General features: G+C 42.4%; 1 protein-coding gene across 1 annotated transcript in view; it reads left to right on the top strand.

Moving 5' to 3' along the window:
- PTPRK (protein tyrosine phosphatase receptor type K) overlaps positions 1-17,776 on the top strand; it is a 455,725-nt gene extending 437,949 nt beyond the window's left edge. The window contains exons 30-33 of the mRNA XM_078772597.1: positions 4,165-4,290; positions 6,288-6,451; positions 7,268-7,403; positions 16,925-17,776. Coding sequence (XP_078628723.1) covers positions 4,165-4,290; positions 6,288-6,451; positions 7,268-7,403; positions 16,925-16,984 — 486 coding nt within the window. The 3' untranslated portion in view covers positions 16,985-17,776. The remainder of the gene's footprint in view (positions 1-4,164; positions 4,291-6,287; positions 6,452-7,267; positions 7,404-16,924) is intronic.
- The last annotated feature ends 3,758 nt before the right edge of the window (positions 17,777-21,534 follow it).

Raw genomic sequence — 21,534 nt, 5'->3', positions numbered from 1 at the left:
TTTTCTACCCCCGGTAATTCACCCCAGAGTCCTTGCAGTGTTCATATGTTTTATTCCTCTCCCACCTCCCCCCAAGTCCTCCCGATGTCCCTGCTCTCAAATGTTGTGTTTGTGTCCTTCCCCCTCTTCCCCCTCTCTTTTGTGTCCTTCCCCCTCTCTCCCCATCTTGTCTGCCGCTCCCCTTGTTTTTTGTGTTTTGTGTGTCGGTTTGTCTTTTTGTGTGATAAATGTTAGCTCTTTCACGAGCCTCGATCTTGTATACAAAAAAAAAAAAAAAAAAAAAACTTGGATGACCAGGCCTGCCCCAAATTGACGAACACCGAAGTGTTGAGTCATTTGAATGAGAAGTTAGGTCATTTGACGAGGGAACAGCAAGGACAACTGTCCAGCCTAATTTTCGAATTTAAACATTTGTTCACAGATGTACCTGGTCGTACGGACTTAGTATATCATGATATCGAGGTGGGGGAGGCCACTCCGGTGAAACAACACCCCTATCGGATTAACCCGGTGAAGATTGGAGTATCTTCGGAAGGAGATGCAATATATGTTGGAAAATGACATCATCGAACCAAGCAACAGTGAATGGAGCTCCCCATGTGTGTTGGTTCCGAAACCCGATGGCAGCTTTCGGTGTTGTACAGATTTAAAACGGGTGAATGCAGTGACCAAGACCGACTCCTATCCCCTCCCGAGGATTGACGACTGTATTGATCGAATAGGCCCAGCTAAATTTGTTACCAAATTTGACTTGCTGAAAGGGTATTGGCAGATTCCTCTTACCGATAGAGCCAAAGAAATCTCAGCTCTGGTCACTCCGAATGGGTTATATCAGTACAAGGTCCTCCCCTTTGGATTGAAGAACGGGCCGGCTACATTTCAACGACTGATTAATAGGCTCATTGCAGACCTGGAGGGGGTGGAGGCATATCTGGATGATGTAATCATCCACACCATGACCATGGAAGACCACCTTAAGCAAATCCATGCATTTTTTCAGACGATGTCCGAGGCAGGGCTGACCATCAACTTAGCCAAGAGTGAGTTTGTAAGAGCACAGGTAGTGTTCCTCGGCCATGTAGTAGGGCAGGGTCAGGTACAACCAGTGACCGCCAAGGTGGAAGCTATCGATCGCTTCCAAGTCCCAAAGGGGAAGAAAGAGCTGATGAGATTCTTAGGTATGGCGGGGTGGTACCGGCGGTTCTGTAAGAATTTTTCGGATGTGGTAGCCCCTTTAACGAGTTAGTTGAGAAAGGAGACCCCATTCGTTTGGGATGGCAAATGTCAGGCGGCCTTTGCCCACGTCAAAGCGATACTAATGAGCTCTCCGGTCCTAACCGCTCCGGACTTTCAAGCACCTTTCAAGTTGGCCGTAGATGCCAGCGATGTGGGGGCTGGGGCAGTCCTGTTACAGGAAGATGAGGATGGGGTGGACCACCCCGTGTGCTACTACTCCAAAAAGTTCAATAAACATCAGGCAAATTATGCCACTGTGGAGAAAGAGACCCTTGCTCTTCTGCTGGGGCTTCAACATTATGAGGTGTATTTAGGAATCACGTCCTTTCCCATTAAGGTCTTTACGGATCACAACCCCTTAACCTTCATTCAAAGAATGAAAAATAAAAATCAGAGGTTGATGAGATGGAGTTTGGCTTTGCAGTGGTTCAACTTGGAAATTGAACATGTAAGGGGCCGGGACAATGTCGGGGCGGACGCTTTGTCCAGAGTGAATTAATCTGGGGGTTTTGTGAAATTTTGTTGCTTTATTTTTGAGATGTGATAATTGTGCCCGGGGGAACTGATGATTTGGGGTGTGAGATATCTTGTTTGTTTATCAAAGTTGGCCTGCAAAGAAAGTTTTCGCGGTGTTCAAACTTTCTTTCTTGAAGGGGGGGAAGTGTTACGAATTCCGGATTTATGTGAATTACTATTCAGGTCATTTCTTATTAATGTTTATTCTATTAAAGGTTGTTGTGGTTAAATGGTTAGAAGCGCTCCTAGTAAGAACGAGGCCGGAAACGGGATCGTGAACCGGAAGAGAAAAAAAGGGAAGACAAGGTCTGGAGAGAAGCGGCCATCTTGATCCTCGACCAGCTCCGACGCGAGCCGAGTTGATCTTTACCTGCTTTGGGAACGTTGAGTTTGAAAAGCCCGTCTGGCGAGAGGAGTTACCTGCGCGGGGTGATTGCCTGTTACGTGTCAGGTTGCCGTGGGTTCCTGGAAGGAACCAAGCTTCCGGCACTGTTCGCCTCGGCGCCTCCGAGGGCGTGTACGGGTCGCACCTTGGGCCTCGCGCGCTTTGCGAGCCGTTCACAGCCCAGAGGCCGCGATCACGGGCTCCGACCCCGGTGGCGTCCCGAGGAGGTGTCCGCTGCAGCAACCGTTCCCGGTACGGGACGTGCACGTTTGGAGCACGTCAGCCAGGGGTCCGTTCAACCGCCCGTGTGCGGAGAAGTCGACCTTCACCTTGGTCTGGAGGGGCCCAGAAACATTGTGAGGGACAGTGACTATGGAGGGTGCAGTGAGTGGGGTAAAGGGGGGAAATATATGAGATGGCCATCTTAGTAATACTGTTGATTGTTGTTGATTGATTGGGAATATATTATTGATTAATCCGGATCCTTGGTGTGGGGTTTCTTATTGACTGGAATTCATATTGATTGCGTTACGAAAGCGTATAAATCATATATCTTTCTGGCGGGGTTCCTCTCACGGTCCGGGGGTCACCGAGACCAGGTAGTCACCGGGAGGACCACGTAACAGTGATGCTGATGTGGATATCGTAACGACAGCAATACATGCTGCAAATTGCCAGTCCGCAACTCTAATTGGGGAGGACATAGACCTCCTTGTCCTCTTACTACACCATGCAGCTCTGGCTGACAAAGATCTTTATTTCCGCTCGGATAACCAATCTAAGTCGAAAATTCGTGTTACCACATTAACATCCTGAAAGAGAATTTGGGTCGTAAAGTGTGCAGTCAAATTCCATTTATTCACGCATTTACAGGATTTGACGGTACGTCTCGGATATTTGGGATCGGGAAAAAACTGTTTTCCAGAAGCTTGTAAAAGGTGACACCACATTGAACACCTGTGCAGACGCATTCAGTAAACTGAACCAGACATGCACCAGAATTGAGGAATTGGGCACCGGGACTATGGTTACCCTCTTGGCTGGTAAACCATCGGATTCACTCACATCACCAAGGCACTCTACACTTAGTGGCCAGGTAATATCCGCAAAATGGTTTGTGACACCAGACCGTCTTCCTCCTACAGCTTCTGCCACAAAGTATCACTGCCTCCGCTCCTATTATCAGACAATGGATTATTGAGGACAATAACCTACAACCCATCATTATGAAAATGAACCCTGCCCTGGAAACCCTACTAAAGGTCATCCATTGCAATTGCACAACTGGCTGTAACAACCGACGATGTAGCTGCATGACATATGGACTTCCATGCACCCCTGCATGTGGACAATGCCAAGACAATTACTGTGACGATCTCCGCAATACTGCAGTTGAGTAAAATAACAGTTATGACTCGTGGGAACGTTAGTGGGTTTAATAATGGGTAATAGTGTGTAAAACTGTATTGAATTCAGATAATGTTACATTTCATGCTGCAAATTGCAGACCATGTATTTAGTTATTACATACTAAATAGTAACAGAATGTTACTTCAATTGGTTTTATTGGTTCCTTGGCCTCTAAAACCCGGGAATGTGAACCAAAATCACCATTCTAGGGTAAATAGTAAATGACGACTTAAGGTCTCTGGCGGCCATGTTGGACGCCATCTTGGAAATTACAACTTTCCGGGGGTCAGATTTCTATAGAGCTTTTTTGTGCTCATGAGTACATCCGAACAAACCAAAATCCACCAAAAAACCTTTTGTTGCAATTTTTTTAGGGTCAAAACGTACATGGACTGGGCTAAATTTAAAAATTCTCATATCAATACCTGACCTCTTCACCAAATTTCATCGAAATCGATCCATAACTTTTTGAGACATCCTGTTCACAGACAGACAAACAGACCAAGGTGAAAACATAACCTCCGCCCACCTTCGGTGACGGAGGTAATAATTATTGATTCCAATGTGGGAAATGTTTTTCCCTTAATGGCTGATTGCTTTATGCTTGTGTACCCAAGTCCTGCCCTCAGTACTGGCCCGAAGAAGGTTTGCTGCAATACGGCGCTGTGCAGGTCGAAATCCTCTCATCGGCCAGAGAAGGAGATGTGGTGTCTCGTGTCTTTCGTATTCGCAATGTATCACGGGTAAGCAATGCTGGCTCGCATGCCTGAGCTTAGGGCACAGATAAGGCTAACGAGAGGCCTGATGATGCTTTATTTCACATGGATGCTGAAACACCTCCTCGGCAGGTCATTTATTTTCTGCCCCACCATTTCATCATTCCATTTTATGATACACGTAAAGACTGACAGGCTGAGGTCGTAAAACCTGCAGCACAGTGCTGACGGCAGCACTGGCAATGTGATCAATTTCATTAATTTGTGCATACTTCCTCCCACCATTATTGTAACGGAAACAGGCCGATTCACCTTACGTTAAGCTTTCTGAGCTTGCAAGACATTAACCCAACACCGAGTGGAGACCACTGTTTTTGGTCATTATCGAAAAGATGCAGATTGACAATGTTCCTTTGTGCCATTGTGACCTTGTTTGTTCAGCTAAAGCCATCCCCGTGATACCTCTGTGAGTGGGCCATAGCATTGTGAAATCTGGTAACAAATATTGTGTGCATTATTACTTGCATTATCGAAGATTTTTCAAGTATATTGGTTGGTCTTATGCGTTATTCTGTCTGTCTGTTTGTCTCTGTCAATCGCCTCCGGGTTACAATTTTAAACCAATCTGCATGAAACTTCACCAGATGGTAGAGTTGGTCATAAGGAAGATGCCTATTGATTTTAAGGGCAAAGGTCATCTCGAGGTCAAATTTCTAAAATTGTCATTTTTCATCCGATTGACTTGAAAATTGAACAGCATTTGCATATTGATTCACTAAATTGGGAAGCCGACTAACTATTTTTGAGATCAAAGGTCAACTCGAGGTTAAAGTTCCAAAATCATCAATTTTCATCAGATTGGCTTGAAAGTTAAACAGCAATTGCATAGTACCTCACTGAATTGGGAAACCACCTATTTTTAATGTGAAAAGGTCAAAGGTCAACTCAAGGTCAAACTTCCAAAATCATCAATTTTCATCTGAAAAATCATCAACTTTTATCCTATTGGCTTGAAAGCTAAACAGCAATTGCATAATTCCTCACTGAATTGGGAAACCACCTGTTTTTAAGGTCAAAAGGTCAAAGGCCAGCTCAAGGTCAAACTTATAAAATCATTATTTTTCATCTGAACAATCGTCAATTTTCATCCTACTAAGCTGAAAACTAAAGAGCAATTTCATTGTACATCATGGAGTTGGAAAACCAACTTTTGGGGGTCAAAAGATCAAAGGTCAACTAACTCAAGGTCAAACTTGTAGAATAATCAATTTACATCTAAAGAATTATCACTTTTCATCCAATTAACTTGAAAAATAAATATAAATTACATAGTGCATCACTTAATTGGGAAAGCAACTATTTAGGTCAAAGGTCAACTCAAGGTCAAACTTCCAAAAATCATCAATTTTCATCCAATGGGCTTGAAAATTAAACAGCAATAGCATAGTTCCTCACTGAATTGGGAAACCAACTATTTTGAGGTTAAAAGGTCAAAGGTCTACTCAAGGTAAAAACTTCAAAAACTTCTAAAATCATAATTTTTCATCTGAACAATTGTAAATTTTCATCCTATTACACCTGAAAACTAAAGAGCAATTTAATTTGTACATCATTGAATCAGGAAGCCAACTATTTTTGAGGTCAAAAGGTCAAAGGTCAACTCAAGATCAAACTTCTAATATCATCAATTTTTTTCTGAAAAACCATCAATTATAATCTAATTGACCCGAGCTTTGATGAAGATTGTCAATGTTAATCTTAATGAAATGGATAATTTTATGTATCCATGGCAACTTTTTATTTTGGGGTGGGGTGGATTTTGCAAGTATCGTGCTCTGCATGACATCTTCTTGTTTTTGTCTTCGCATTCTGTCCATTTCATTTCTCCTCTCATTTATTTCATTCCTCTTATTTAACTTTCTAAGTTCATAAATTAACGAGAGGATATAAAGAATGGCACAGCTTTGGTTTAGTATCGTTCAATTAAGGTATCTGACCTCCACTGTGATTATGACCCACCCCAGCCCCACGAGGGTCATCGTGAGGTCCAGCATTTCCAGTACTTGGCCTGGCCCGCACATCGGGAGGTGCCTGTCTCTCCACTCTCGTTCCTGCGTGTTGTGGCTCGTGTACGACGCTGGCACTCGGAGTTGGCGAGCAGCCAAGGCCGCACTCTCGTCCACTGCTTGTAAGCGTACACATCTTCGTAATTCATGCATGGTGACGAGCACCACATGAATGACTTTGATTTAGAAATTCCAATATACCATGACAGATACAACTTCCTGGTGCGATCGATTTGATTTCTTTTTTAAACAACCATTTCATGATGGCACCCGTTTCCACTGAATGAACTGACTGAATATGCTCCGGGTGTTTTTCTTTAATCAAAAACCACGATGAAAAGCTCGCTTTGTCTCTTGAATGAAAGAGAGTAATTGGTTCACACAATTAGCCCAGTCACTGCATGCAGTGGAAACTTGGAAGCAAATAGTGTCGTTGAATTAAAAACAACTTTCGTTTTTCACTCTTATTAATTAAAGTCATATTTCTGCTGATGATACACATTCCTTGTAGTTTAAGACCGTTTTTTTTTCTTTCTCATACTCTAATTGATTCCATTTGTAACAAAGTATCAGATAAAATCGAATCAGATCTTTTGTTACAAAGGGGTCGAATCAGATCAGATTTTTGGCAAAGTGGCTGCACGTGGTGATCCTCCAACAGGATCAGATTTATCATGTCTATCTCATTAATATATTATCTTCAAATCTGATCTTCAAATCTGATCATCAATCTGGCAACCTGATACAATCGAACGACGGCAGTCCACCATTTTCGGGGATGCAGCAAATACTGCATCCATGAAAATATCACCCTAGAGAGTGGCCATTCCTTCATATAGCCCAGACCTGTACAAACATAGAAGTAAACAAAGCGAGACGCATCCTATGAGCTTACAGGGCTGAGAGATCACGTCAAATCACATGTCCACCCATCCTAGGAATGGCGGTGGGCGCGCTGGCGTGTATTGCGCGGTGAGCGTGCTGTGCGATCAGATCAAGAACCAGAGCGTCATCGACGTTTTCACAGCTGTCAAAACGCTGCGAAACAGCAAACCTAACATGGTCGAGAGCCTGGTGAGTGGGCATTTGGGCTGGGCATAAGACGCTGAAGAAAATCATTGCGTCACGGGATGAAGGGTCGAGGCAAGAATAACTATAAAATTGTTTGTGAAAAGGGCATTGGCAGTTATTTTAAGAAAGTGATTTTTAAAATATTTTTTTTGCATCTTGAGATGTTTTGTCTGATTGCAGTGTTTTCTTTATAATGCCATTTTATAGGGTCTTTTTTTGGTCTTTCCAAAACTCTACTTCACGATGATAGCATAGATTCCTTCCTTCAAACAGGAAATCAGAGCTGTCTCCCTTGACATATCACGTGCCTTCGATACGGTCTGGCACCCCGCTCTGCTCACCAAACTCTCCTCCTATGGTATCCACGGAAAACTCCACGCATGACTTGCGGACTTCCTCTCTAGTAGTCAACGTGTGGCCCTGAATGGATTTCTCTCATCTCCCCTTCCTGTTCAGGCTGGAGTTCCCCAAGGTAGTGTGCTGGGCCCTGTGCTTTTTCTGGTCTTCATCAATGATCTCTCCGACTCTCTGGAAAATCCTCTCTATCTGATGACTCCGCTCTCTGCCGCTCCATTCCTCATCCCTCAGATCGGCAGCCTGCAGCCTCCTCACTCTCTGCAGACCTGGACAAAATCACAGACTGGTCAAACAAGTGGAACATGTCTTTCAATCCTGACAAATCTCACACTCTTACCATGTCTCCCCGAAAAGACCGACTGGACAACCCCCCCCCCCCCCCCCCCATCTACTTTCTGAACAATCCTCTCCAAGAAGTTCTGTCACTCAAGCTTTTGGGTCTCACTATCTGCCATGATCTTTCCTGGGAAAACCACATTTCAAATCTGGCCTCCAAACCAGTCGCCGACTGGGCATCCTCCATCGTGCGAAGTCCTTCCTTGACACACCTGAGCTCCTCACCACATACAAGGCTTTCATCCGCAGCTCAATGGAATGCTGTTCTCCCCTCTGGGCTGGTGCTCCTGCCTCACACCTAGCTCGGCTTCACGCTGTTGAAACCAAAGCTTTCAGAATCATTGGAATCTCCGCGATGAAGCTGATTGTGAGGGCCTTTCACTCACTCACCGCAGGCAGGTTGGTGGTCTTTCTGTCTTCTACCGACTCCTCTCCGGCCGAGCTCCCCCAGCTCTCTCTCTGTGCTCTGTCCCCCAAATATTCCTACAGGTCACACAAGATCTGCCAGCAACCCTCTTCTGGTGAAATTGCCAAAATCAAGACTCTCTGCTCACCTTCACTCCTTCATTCCCCTTTTCTCCCACCTCTGGAACAAACTCCCCCACTCCCTTCAATCCCACCCCTCCCTCCAGGTCTTTAAAACAGCTGTTCACCACCATCTCTTATCTTCCCCCATACAAAACCTTGATCTTTTCTACCCCCGTTAATTCACCCCAGATTCACTTTCTTTGAAATACCGACTTCTTTCCTGGAAGTCTGAGCAGTGTCCATGTGTTTTATACCTCTCCCACCCCTAGACCCCCTTCCCATGTCTCCTCCCCCCAAGCCCTCTCCCTCCCACAGATTTCCCGATGTCCCTGTTCTCTGCTGTTGTACTTGTGTGCTTCCCTCTCACTCCCCATCTTGTCTACCGCTCCCTTTATTGTATGTTTTGTGTGTCCGTTTTTTTTTTGTGATTGATGTTAACTCTTACACGAGCCTCAGTGTTGTGTACAAAAAAAAAAAAAGTTGTATTCTTTTTTTCTCTTTGAGATGCTAAATATTCTGTTAGGTACAATTTGCAATCCTGTTTTTCATTCTTGCAATCCGGATGTATCAATTTTTGCACGACTATTTCTCAGATTTCTTGATATTTATAGTTTTAGGTTGAGTGCTGTAGTCTAAACCTTTCAAGTCGATGGTCATTACCATTATTGAAATGGCTTAGTACTGTCACGTCGTGAAAGTCTCCCCTAGGGACAGTGTATTTTGTTAGACTAGCATTTAGACATTCCTCCACTTGGATAAAGATTTCCTCCACTTCTTCCTCATCATGAATGATCATTGGGGGATAGAATTAATGATTTCCAGATGACATTTGTTCGTCAAGTTAATAATCAGTAGTCAGACATACTCTTGTGAGTCTTGTGACTAATTACATTCACCAGACTCAGTGGAATAAGATTAGAGTGTCCGCACTGTGTCACTCGAACCTAACTAAGCTGAGTCATACCAAATACTTTTACAATGGTACGTACTGCGTACTGCGCTTCCTTGGTTTATGCTCAACATTTAAAAGGATCGAGCAAGGACAAACAATCATAGGTTGGCAAACGTTGCACAGATTTATAATGGCCATTCCTGCTTTGAAGTTCCTTGTAAGGGAGAATTCACTAGTGCTTTCCTCTTCTTTGTCCCTTGTGCAGAACATGCAACCATTTTCTGACTGTAATCAATTTCCCCCTTTTCATCTGACTTCAATGAGCCAATTTCTGTCCCGTTTCATGTTGAGCTTGTTTTCCAGAGTTGCCAGATTTTCTCCAGCTAAAAGGCTGCCTTGGTTATACATGTATTGGTCCAGTGTCTAATGGGAGCCAATTTTAACTTCGAGATTCTTAGCATGCTCTGCTCTCTCTTTATCCCGACTGCTCCGCGAATTAGTAAATCGAGAGCTTCAGTTGACGAAGGGACATTTCTCATAATGTGCCATGTAAAGTTGTGGGGTTTTGACATACATACCCACCATGCTTTTCAATGCAGGTTGGCAAGACAACGTTCTTAGTCTGGTTCCTATACTCTGACTTACTTTACCAAAATGGATGACCCTGCTGGTTTTAGAAAATAGTGACAATACTGCTGGTATAGATCTTCGAGTCAATGGAACAAGTAATTGTTTTTTTGTTTGTTTGTTTGTTTGTTTGTTTTTGTATACAGGATTGAAGCTCGTGAAAGAGCTAACATTTATCACACAAAAAAATCAAAAAGGACACACAAAGTATATAATAAGGGGAGCTATATAATAAGGGGAGCAGTAGCCAAGGTGGGGAGAAGGGGAAGCACACAAACACAACATTTGAGAGCAGGGACATCGGGAGATCTGTGTTAGGGAGGGCGCTTGGGGGGAGGAGGCATGGGAAGGGGGTGGGGGAGAGGAGGGAGAAGTATAAAACACAAGGACACTGCAAGAACATCCAGGAAAGCAGTTGGTATTTCAAAAAAGTGGATCTGGGGTGAAATTACTGGGGGTAGAAAAGATCAAGGTTTTGGATGGGGGAAGATAAGAGATGGTATTGAACAGCTGTTCTAAAGACCTGGAGGGAGGAGTGGGATTGAAGAGAGTGGGGGAGTTTGTTTCAGAGGCGGGAGAAAAGGGGAATGAAAGAGTGAAGGTGAGCAGAGAGCCTAGATTTTGGCAGTTTAACCATAATAGGGTTGCTGGCAGATCTTGTGCGGCCTGTAGAAATATTTGGGGGGCAGAGCCCAGAGAGAGCTGGGGGAGCAAGGCCGGAGAGGAGTCGGTAGAATACAGAAAGACCACCTACCTGCCTGCGGTGAGTGAGTGAAAGGCCCTCACAATCAGCTTCATCGCTGGAGATTCCAATGATTCTGAAATCTTGCTGTCTAAATAACTAAATAACTATATAATATAAGAACTAATATATAATATAATAACTAATATATAATATAATATAATAATAATATAACTATATAATATAACTATTAATAATAATAACTAATAATTAATATAATATTAATTAATATAATTAATATTAATAATTATTAATATATAATATAACTATTAATAATAATATAACTATTATTACATAACTATATAATATAATATAACTATAATATAACAATATAATAACTAAATATCTAAATAACCTTGACATAGCACGTGCCTTCGATACAGTCTGGCACCCAGTTCTGCTCACCAAACTCTCCTCCTATGGTATCCATGGAAATCTCCACGCATGGCTTGCGGACTTCCTCTCTAGTCGTAGTCAACGTGTGGCCCTGAATGGATTTCTCTCATCTCCCCTTCCTGTTCAGGCTGGAGTTCCCCAAGGTAGTGTTCTGGGCCCTGTGCTTTTTCTGGTCTTCATCAATGATCTCTCTGACTCTCTGGAAAACCCTCTCTATCTCTTTGCTGATGACTACACTCTCTGCCGTTCCATACCTCATCCCTCAGATCGGCAGTCTGCAGCCTCCTCACTCTGCAGACCTGGACAAAATCACAGACTGGTCAAACAAGTGGAACATGTCTTTCAATCCTGACAAATCGCGCACTCTTACTAAGTCTCTCCGAAAAGACCGAATGGAAAACCCTCCCATCTACTTTCTCAACAATCCTCTCCAAGAAGTTCTGTTGCTCAAGCTTTTGGGTCTCACTATCTGCCATGATCTTTCTTGGGAAAACCACATTTCCAAGCTGGCCTCCAAAGCCAGTCGCCGTCTGGGCATACTCCGTCATGCGAAGTCCTTCTTTGGCACACCTGAGCGCCTCACAACATACAAGGCTTTCATCGCAGCTCAATGGAATACTGTTCCCTTCTCTGGGCCGGTGCTCCTGCCTCACACCTAGCTCGGCTTCACACTGTTGAAACCAAAGCTTTCAGGATCATTGGAATCTCCTGCGATGAAGATAACTCCGAGGGCCTTTCACTCACTCACTGCAGGCAGGTTGGTGGTCTTTCTGTCTTCTACCGACTCTTCTCCAGCCTTGCTCCCAGCTATCTCTGTGCTCTGTCCCCCAAATATTCCTACAGGCCGCACAAGATCTGCCAGCAACCCTATTATGGTTAAACTGCCAAAATCTAGGCTCTCTGCTCACCTTCACTCTTTCATTCCTCTTTTCTCCCGTCTCTGGAACAAACTCCCCCACTCCCTTCAATCCCACTCCTCCCTCCAGGTCTTTAAAACAGGTGTTCACCAGCATCTCTTATCTTCCCCCATCCAAAACCTTGATCTTTTCTACTCCCGCGAATTCACCCCAGATACACGTTTTTTGAAATTCCAACTTCTTTTCTGTAAGTCCTTGCCGTGTCCATATGTTTTATACCATGGAAAGGTAAAATCAAAAAGCATGGAAAGGTAAAATATTCCTGGAGAGGATGAAATTGCTTTAGACACAATCAAAGATGGTGGTGAACTGTCCCACAGTAAATTCGACAAACTATTTACAACGTGCCTGAAAAATAAAAGAAAACCCCACTTACATGAAAAACTCAGACATGGTACCAAGCGAGGTAGCCAACGATGCAAGAGTAAATCTGGCTGACTGTCGATACTACAGCTGGCAGGATGTCTAGCAAGAGCCAGTCCGGCGTTGTTGGCTATCAGTGAATCCAGCAAAAAAAACTAAAATAACTTGGACCTGAAAAGTTACTGTCCAATTCGTCTGCTCTTCTGTATTTATAAATTGCTTTGAAAAGCTTTCAATAACTGGCGAGTGAAATGGAGAACAAATAACTACCGGATGAAGCAGGTTTTACAATGGATACTTAACAATGTACCACCTTCAAACAATAAATGATTGTGTGGAAATATTATGAGAATATAAACTTCCTTTGCACCAGCCATCTATTGATTATGAAAAAGCCTTTGACGGTGGGGAAACAAATGCTGTCATGCCAACTCTATAATCACCTAAATGTCAATTCGTGACATATCAACGTATTAAGCAAAGTCTGCAGTGGTCGAAAGCAACCTTGAAACTGCACCAAAGTAGTGGCAAGGACTAGATCGAAGGAGGTGTCAGACAGGGAGACAAAATTTCATTAACATTATTCACTGCATGTCTAGAAGGATTGTTCCAACAGATAAATTGGGAAAATAAAGAAATAAATGTCAACAAAGAAAGAATGAACTGCATCTATGATTCACAGGTGACTCTTTTCATTTCAAACAGCACTGAAGAACGGAAAATGGGAATTGAAGAGATAAATTTCGAATTAAGATATCGGATGAAAAATGAATATGATGAGGACAGAAAACTTTTTTTTTATTAAAGAAAAGAACAACAAATTCAGACTGACGGTTACTGAATTGAAGAAAACGGTGATTACATGTCCTTGGGCCGATTGATAAAAATGGATACGGATCACTTGAAGTGAAGATCACTTTGAAGAAGAACATGAAGAGCTAAAGACATGAGAGAACCATGGGCAGCAGATATATATATATATATATATATATATATATATATATATATATATATATATATATATATATATATATATATATATATATATATATATATATATATTGTTGCGGATTCGGGGGTCGGCGCTCCCCTTACCAAGGGGGGGTTAATCCCCTTGTCTTTTAAGCTGGCCGTCCCCCGATCCTGGAAATTATAACGCTCCTTTCCGGTCGAGATTGGCCAGGGTGATTGGTCAATGGAGTCCCAAATACCTGCGTGCCAATCCGACCGCAAAGCAGAGAATAATTCCCGCCCGGTCCGCGGACAAGATGGAAATTGCCGAGCGGTTAGCAATCCGAAGCCCGAGCCATTAACAAAGGAACTATACCCGATCCTGAGCGGTTTCCGAATCGTGCCACAGGTACTCAATTGAGAAAATACGCCAACGATCGAATGAGAGGTAATCAGAGTGAAGGGAAGAACAAATAAGATTTATTAAGTATGTACAATAACCCAAGAAAGAGGAAACGAAAGGGGAAGAATGTACAAGAAGAAGAGCAAAAGGACACAGGGCAAGCTTATCTATACAGTCTTACTTAACCCCAGGACAAAACAGACTTACACGGGAGGGTAGTGGTAGGAGGAGAAGGGTCCAGGCAGATGGTAGGCGTCGATGTCCGGCTCCAGGTTCACTCGAGTCCGGCTCCGGGTGTTGACTCGTACCGCGGCAAAGAACTGCCGGCAGCTTCGCGTGGCGTTGGCGCACGACCGGACCTTTTAGATATAGCGGGGGACTGGGATGTTGCGTACATAATATGTGTGCCTGCTGCCTCTCTCTCTCTCTCTCTCTCTCTCTCTCTCTCTCTCTCTCTCTCTCTCTCTCTCTCTCTCAATGTTCATACGCGCCTTTCAAACGAGATCATTAATCACTAGGTGCGCTCTGCGCATTCCGTACCAGTCGAGTTCTCCCCGCGCAGTCCTCTCAGCAGTCTTTTCACAATGGCCTCCCCTTGCACAGTCCTTCAGAGGGCTTTTCATGCGTGCTTATATGGGCAAGCCCAGCGAACCCTCTGGAAGCTCCAGCCACGCCCTTACCAGGCCATCCCACCTCAGCCCTGATAGGTTCGCGAGGGCTCACCGGCCCCGCCCTCGATGGCTCATCGACGAGACCACACCTCTTCTCGTGGCTCTGCCCCATCTTTCCTCGAGCCGACCGCGTGTTCAATGGCGTTTGGAGCGAGGCAGCGAACGCTGCTGGCAAGCGACGGCGCGTAATAGAATTGGGAGGGACAAGCCCCGGCACGTACTGGCGTAGCTTGGAGAGAGACCGGCTGGCAAAGAGGCGAATGGGGCCTGTCTTATTTAATTAATGCAACGCAAATTCAACTATTGGGAACAGAGCCTTAACTAAACACAGGCTAGAGAAATAACTGAAAGTTCCTATGGTGTCCTACGTGTTGCTTGTGGACTAACTATGGGTGCGACCTTTGACCTTTTAACAAATAGAATATTTACAAGAATTATTTACAAGTGAGGGTTCTAAAACCGCAACCATATATATATTATTTTTTTTATTTTTTTTTATTTTTTTTTATTCTTGAAAAGCAAACTGCCTTTGTGTCTAAAAACAAACCAAACTAGAGCGGCACTCGGCCGAATGCGTACAGCCGCCAGGCTGAGCAGTTTCTGTTTTGTATCCCACTGATAGGCCGGATCTAGATTTGGACCTGAACCAAAATCGAATCGGCTTGTTCTTGTCACCTAACCAACTAATCCACCAAGTTTTGACATCACTCATCCACAACTTTTTGAGATATTGTGCTATATATAGTTTTTGGTCCCACCTCTCAATTATGAAGAATCACTTTTAAAATTTCTCCGATCTGGATCTGGGTTCGGATCTTCACCAAACTTGAATAAACTCTTTCTTGTCACACACCCAACCTGTCCACCAGGTTTCGTATGAATCTGTTCATAACTTTTTGAGATATGCTATATATCGTTTTTGGCTCCACATCTCAATGGTAAAGAATCGCTTAAAATTTTAGGATCCGAATCTTTACTGAAATCGAAGAATTTCGTCTTTGTCACATACCCAACCTCTCCACCAAATTTCGTCTGAATCTGTCAACAACCTTTTGAGATATTGTGCTGTGCACAGACAGACAGACAGACAAACAGACAGGCAGGGGTGAAAACCTAATTTCTATCCACATGCGGTGGTGAAGGTGACTATACAACCTATACGTAATGCCAGCACTGAAATATTGCCACGAAATGTGTTCTCATGCACAGAGGATTGAGCAAAAATTGATCACAAAGCAAAGTGCCATGGAAAGATACGTTCTTGGATTGACAAGAAGAACATGATTAACACCTCAGTCAGACAAAAAACTAAATTCCATTACATATTGGTGAAAAAACTGAAATGGAACTGGTCTGAACATAGCAACAAGAACGGACTACAAGAATTAGAAACTGCCAATCTGGAGAAGAATCCAGAAGAGCATAAGAAGACCAAAGAATAGAGGGAGAGACCAAATTGAAAAGTTCATTGGCGTACAATGGCTTCAAATCGCAAAGAACGGAAAAACAATGCATCAGCTTAAGGAGTCCTGCAGTCGACTAATATAGTCTAGTCTAGTCTAGTCTAGCTGAATCTGTAATAGTTACAGTGGTATAATCTGTAATAGTTTCCAGACTCAGTGGTGTAATGGTTAGCGCGTCTTATCTGTGTCTGGGAGGTTGGTGGTTCGAACCCAAGCCAGGTCATACCACAGGCTTTAAAAATGGTACCTGATGCTTCCTTGCTTGATGCTCAACATTTAGAAAGGACATGGGATGGATAAACAACCATAAGTTGGCAACCATTGTGCAGGCTTTGATGGGCCTCATGGACCTCATTCTGCATTGATGTTTCTTGTCTTTGTTTTTCTTTCTTTGTCGCAGTATGTTTACTTTGTATTATATTTTAATGACATGTGAAGTTTATTACAACTTGTATGTAAAGATGGGAATGTTCATGATTCCCTGCATCTACCTATCGAATTGACACGTGTGTTAATGGGATCCAGCTGTGAATTATATCCACTTTCTGGTAGGTGGATGGACCTTGTCGGTAGAAATATATGGTTGACTCATTTATTGGATGTGCTGTAATGTTGATAATGCAGTACCCCTGTAGATCAGTACAGAAATTTCGAATTTGGAGTGGTTTCTTACAAAAAAAAATTCCCTAATATTTTCTTAAGATGCTGTATGGTCTTTAACGTCCTCTCCAAAAGGGGTGTCCCCTTCAATGGGGAAGCTAACATTTACAGATGAGATTTTGGCGAAACATCTCCCCAAAAGGACGACATATTGTTTGATGCAATTCCCTACCCCACGAAGATGATTTTAATGTTGTCTGTCTCTTCCTGCTTTGTAGGACCAGTACCGTTTCTGCTACGACGCAGCACTGGAGTTTGTGAGCCAGTTCCAGGCGTAGATCCTTCGGCCCGCTCATTCTACCTTGTACAGACAAATAAGGTCGCGATCGAACCAATGAGAGGGATTCAAAGTTTTGAGGAACCTATTCACATTCACACCTGTATTTCTGCACCCAGAATATCATTGGACATTCAAAGCTACATCTTTGTACTGTTGCAGACAAACAAAAGATGGCTTGTCACTATTTTAAGTCATTGATAGAAAGGATTTTGTACAGGAAGCCTTGAATAAAGATAGGTAGATCTATTTATCAGTATTTTAAAAGTAGATTATGTATAAAAAGAAAATACAGAATTTGATTAAAAAAGCAACTTTGGTCGTGTTTGGCACTTGGAATTATTGTGGTAAAGGTCATTTCGTTTCCCACCTCCCCCACCCTCCCTCCTTTGCAAAATAATTGCAAAATTAAACTTTGAATTGCCTGGAATGTAAATACTGTCAAGTAGCCACAGTCGGTGCATTTGCTAAAAAGTAAATGAGTGTAAATATGCTTTTTCTTCATTCTGAGGTTGTTTAGTTTTTGTTTATTTTTTACATTGCTATCTTTCATTCCACTCCATACTGCTGTGACCGTGTGATTTCGACTTTCTCTTGTCATGCAAGCCAAAGACTCTTGCGGTATTGTCTATATGTATGCATCTGAGCCGTGCCAAATGGAGTGAAGTATTTATTGCAGAGTTCCACGCAAACAAAACATTTTATGCAAAAGAAATGTGAATTTTATGTGGCCGTCTCTCCCAGCACCTTTTAACATTCCACAAAAGCAACAATAAAAATTCACTTTGACACACGTGACGGACAGGTGGTTTTATTGCACGGCGTTCTTCCACCGATAATATTTTGCTTCCAGATGAAATTTTTTTTATTCTTCTTTCTTTTAACATTTTTTTCACGTTTTCCTTCTCCGAGGACATCTAATTGTGTATTTCTGATACATTGTAAGTTCCCAAGATTTACGTCGAAAAAAATCCTCAACAGATTATCTATCCACTTTGTGTGAGCATATAGATGTTTGTGAATTCGAGTGGATTTTGAGATATTCGTCATCACTAAGTAGGTACATATATATATATATATATATATATATATATATATATATATATATATATATATATATATATATATATATATAATATTATATATATATATGTGTGTGTGTAGAGAAGTCCACCAAAATGCAGAACTCTGGGTGCAAACGATAGACCAATGACCGGAATCACCACAACTTTAGATGCACAGGATGATGTCGCAGTCGTCGAACAACACATATTATTGGAACAAATCATGAGAGAGAGAGAGAGAGAGAGAGAGAGAGAGAGAGAGAGAGAGAGAGAGAGAGAGAGAGAGAGAGAGAGAAGAGAAAGAGAAAGAGAAAGAGAAAGAGAAAGAAGAAAGAAGAAAGAAGAAAGAAGAAAGAAGAAGAAAAAGAAAATATGAATGAATGAATAACATTATGTGGGGATTTGTTTTTAGGTTGATTTATGTAAAGCTCCTCCATTAGTCTTTGACTGATGTACAAAAAAAAGAGGAAGATTAGGCTAGCGGCAGTCCAAGTATTCTCCATTATTTTTGTTCAGTAACTGCATGATTCCTGTACAAGGAAAGCTAAAATTATAATTTGGAAAAACTCCAGTAGAAAGAAAACAAGGTTTTCCTAATTACATTTGCCTTTTTTGACCTTTATATTTGCCAGTCACAATTGGCAAACTTTCCAGTAACAACCATGTGGGTTTAAAATGTGTTACCTCTGCCACTGAAAGTGGATGGAGGTTATGTTTTCGCCCCTGTCTGTCCATCTGTCTGTCTGTGAGCAGGATATCTCAAAAGGTTGTGGACAGATTCAGACGAGATTTGGTGGAGAGGTTGGGTGTGTAACAAGGAAGAATTGATTATGGTTTGGTGAAGATCCTGACCCGCATCCAGATACTATAATTTTTAAGTGATACCTCATCATTGAGAGATAGGACCAAAATGATATGTGGGACGATATCTCCCAAAAATTATGGATTGGTTCGGAAGAAACTTTGTGGACAGGCTGGGTGTTTTACGTGGACGAATCAATTCATTTTTGGGAAAGATCTGGATTTTTTTATTCTTCACCAGTGAGATAGGGTCACAAACGATATATAGCATGATATTTCAAAAAGTTGCGGACAAGTTATGACAAAACTTGGTGGATGAGTTGGGTAAGTGACAAGAACAAGGCGATTCGATTTTGGTTCAGGTCCGGATCAAGATCCGACCTATCAGTGGGATACAAAACATAAACTGTTCAGCCTGGCGGAGGTATGCGCGAGACCGAGTGCCGTTCTAGTTGCCACTGTGACATTAGGCAAAAATATAATTTGAAAGCTACAATAAATGCACCCAGAAATTATAGATGTTGTCATGTTTGACTGCAATTACAGGCTGTATGCCATTGTTTGGCAAATGCATTAAAAATGCTGCTTCCAAGCCACAGCTGCACCACAATGAGTGAAATCACATCATTCCATTCAGATGTCAATGTTCATGTGAGAACTAAACGGCGAAGGATAATTGGATTGAAGGAAGCATGCACATCGATTGTATGAACTAAAAACAGCGTTAGAAAGAATATAAAAATATCGACCTCCTGACGAGGAATTTTCAGGATATCTAGACCTTTTGTATCAAACACCTCCACAGGTCCCATGTGGAATTGAGATCCCACAATGTGGAGAGATGTTTGGTTGCGGATATCGACAGGTGGAAGGAGTACCTTCCAACGTCCAACGATGAGATTATGAACCATACTCTAAACAGCGTTGGTGCTGCCAAAGCAATTACATGGCTCGTCTTAAAATCCTAGACAGGTCGCCACTGACACAGGAAGTTAGGGCTGGAATTTGGTATTTGGCCAGTGTCCCGGATATCTTCCCTACCGGTGCTCTTTGAGAAGGACACCGTGGGATCCTTATCCTCCTCCAATGAATTCTGACAGTGGGACACCCAGTTTAAGGTCCATCTGAGGGACGGCACACAAATTGATGACTCGCCCAGCTTGTGAAACACTGGGATGACAGTTTATAGCTGGATCGAGATTCGAACGGAGGCTAGACAATTTAGAGGTAAGTGTGGGTACCTCAAGGCCATCGTGCCAATCCAAAGTCCCAAGAAGTATCCTTTTATTTTTTTCGGATAACATTTTGAAGAACAATTTCTGTTTTCTAGTTTAAGTATTTGAAGATGTTATGATGTTTTGTATCGTATCTTTCGTTGCAGTCCAAGGGCTCTCATAAAGGTGTTCACTAAACCCCACACATTCTGCAGCTCATTAATTGTGATATTTCAGTGTACAGTTTCGCTTTCAATTTCTCCATGAGGTTCTTCTATTTATCACTTCCAATTAATTGCTCTGACTATTCACTCGTATAAGGAGCAATTAGAGTGATATCGATGGTTCTCCTCGTATAATTTTTCAGATCCTCGTACGTAATTATGCTTTTATTTCTGAATTATTTAGACCAACGTCATTTGGTAACGATACTTCAAAAAGCAATGCTGTCCTCTCCTTTTTATTTATGAGTACTGAATCTGATCGCGAAACCTTCTCTTCAATGTACACGCCAGTTGGGATGGTCGGGTCCTATGTGAGCATTATGTCTTCTTATTCGATTATTTCTTTCTAGAGTTGCCCTTGCAAGACTTTTCAGGGAAGATAGACCAGTAGATTAAGCTGCTTACATTGGTATGCCTTTGTCTATGCAGTTGTACATATTTATAGTGTCTTCAGAAAATATTGAAAACCCTTGGACTTTTTTCACATTTTGTTGTGTTACAACCTAAATTTAAAATGGATTAAATAGAGATTTGTTTTGTCACTAATCGATATCTGATACCCCATAATGTCGAAGTGGATTTTTTTTCGGAGTTTTTACAAAATTATTAAAAATGAAATACAGATATATATAATTTACATAAGTATTCAACCCAGTGAGTTAAAACTTCGAAGAAGCACCTGTGGCAGCGATTACAGCTTTGATTATTCTTGGGTATGTCTGTATCAGGTTTGCACATCTGGATTTGGGGAGTTTCTCCCATTCTTCCTTGCAGATTTACTCAAGATCTGTCAATTCGGATGGGGAGCATTGGTGAAAAACAATCTTTAAGTCTTTCCACACTTTCTCAATGGGATTCAAGTCTGGGCTTTGGCTGGGCCATTTAAGGACTTTCATATTCTTGTTCTGAAGACATTACAGTGTTGCTTTGGCTGTATGCTTGGGGGTCATTGTCCTGTTGGAACATGAATCTTCACCACAGTCGAAGGTCTTTTGCACTCTGAAGCAGGTTATCCTTAAAGATTTGCCTGTATTTGGCTCCAGGCATTGTTCCCTCTATCCTTACAAGCCTCCCAATCACTGCCACTGAAAAGCATCCCCATAGCATGATGCTGCCTCCACCATGCTTCATGATAGGGACGGTGTTAGATGGGTGATGAGCTGTGCTCGATTTCCACCAGATGTAGCGCTTTGCATTCAGGCCAAAGAGTTCAATTTTCGGCTCATAAAACCACAGAATCTTTTTCCT

The sequence above is a fragment of the Myxine glutinosa genome, chromosome 2 (assembly GCF_964187855.1).
Source record: "Myxine glutinosa chromosome 2, kmMyxGlut1.1, whole genome shotgun sequence".
NCBI classification, from domain to species: Eukaryota; Metazoa; Chordata; class Myxini; order Myxiniformes; family Myxinidae; genus Myxine; species Myxine glutinosa.
Note: the sequence above shows the minus strand (reverse complement) of the source record. Positions and strands in the feature narration are given on the sequence as shown.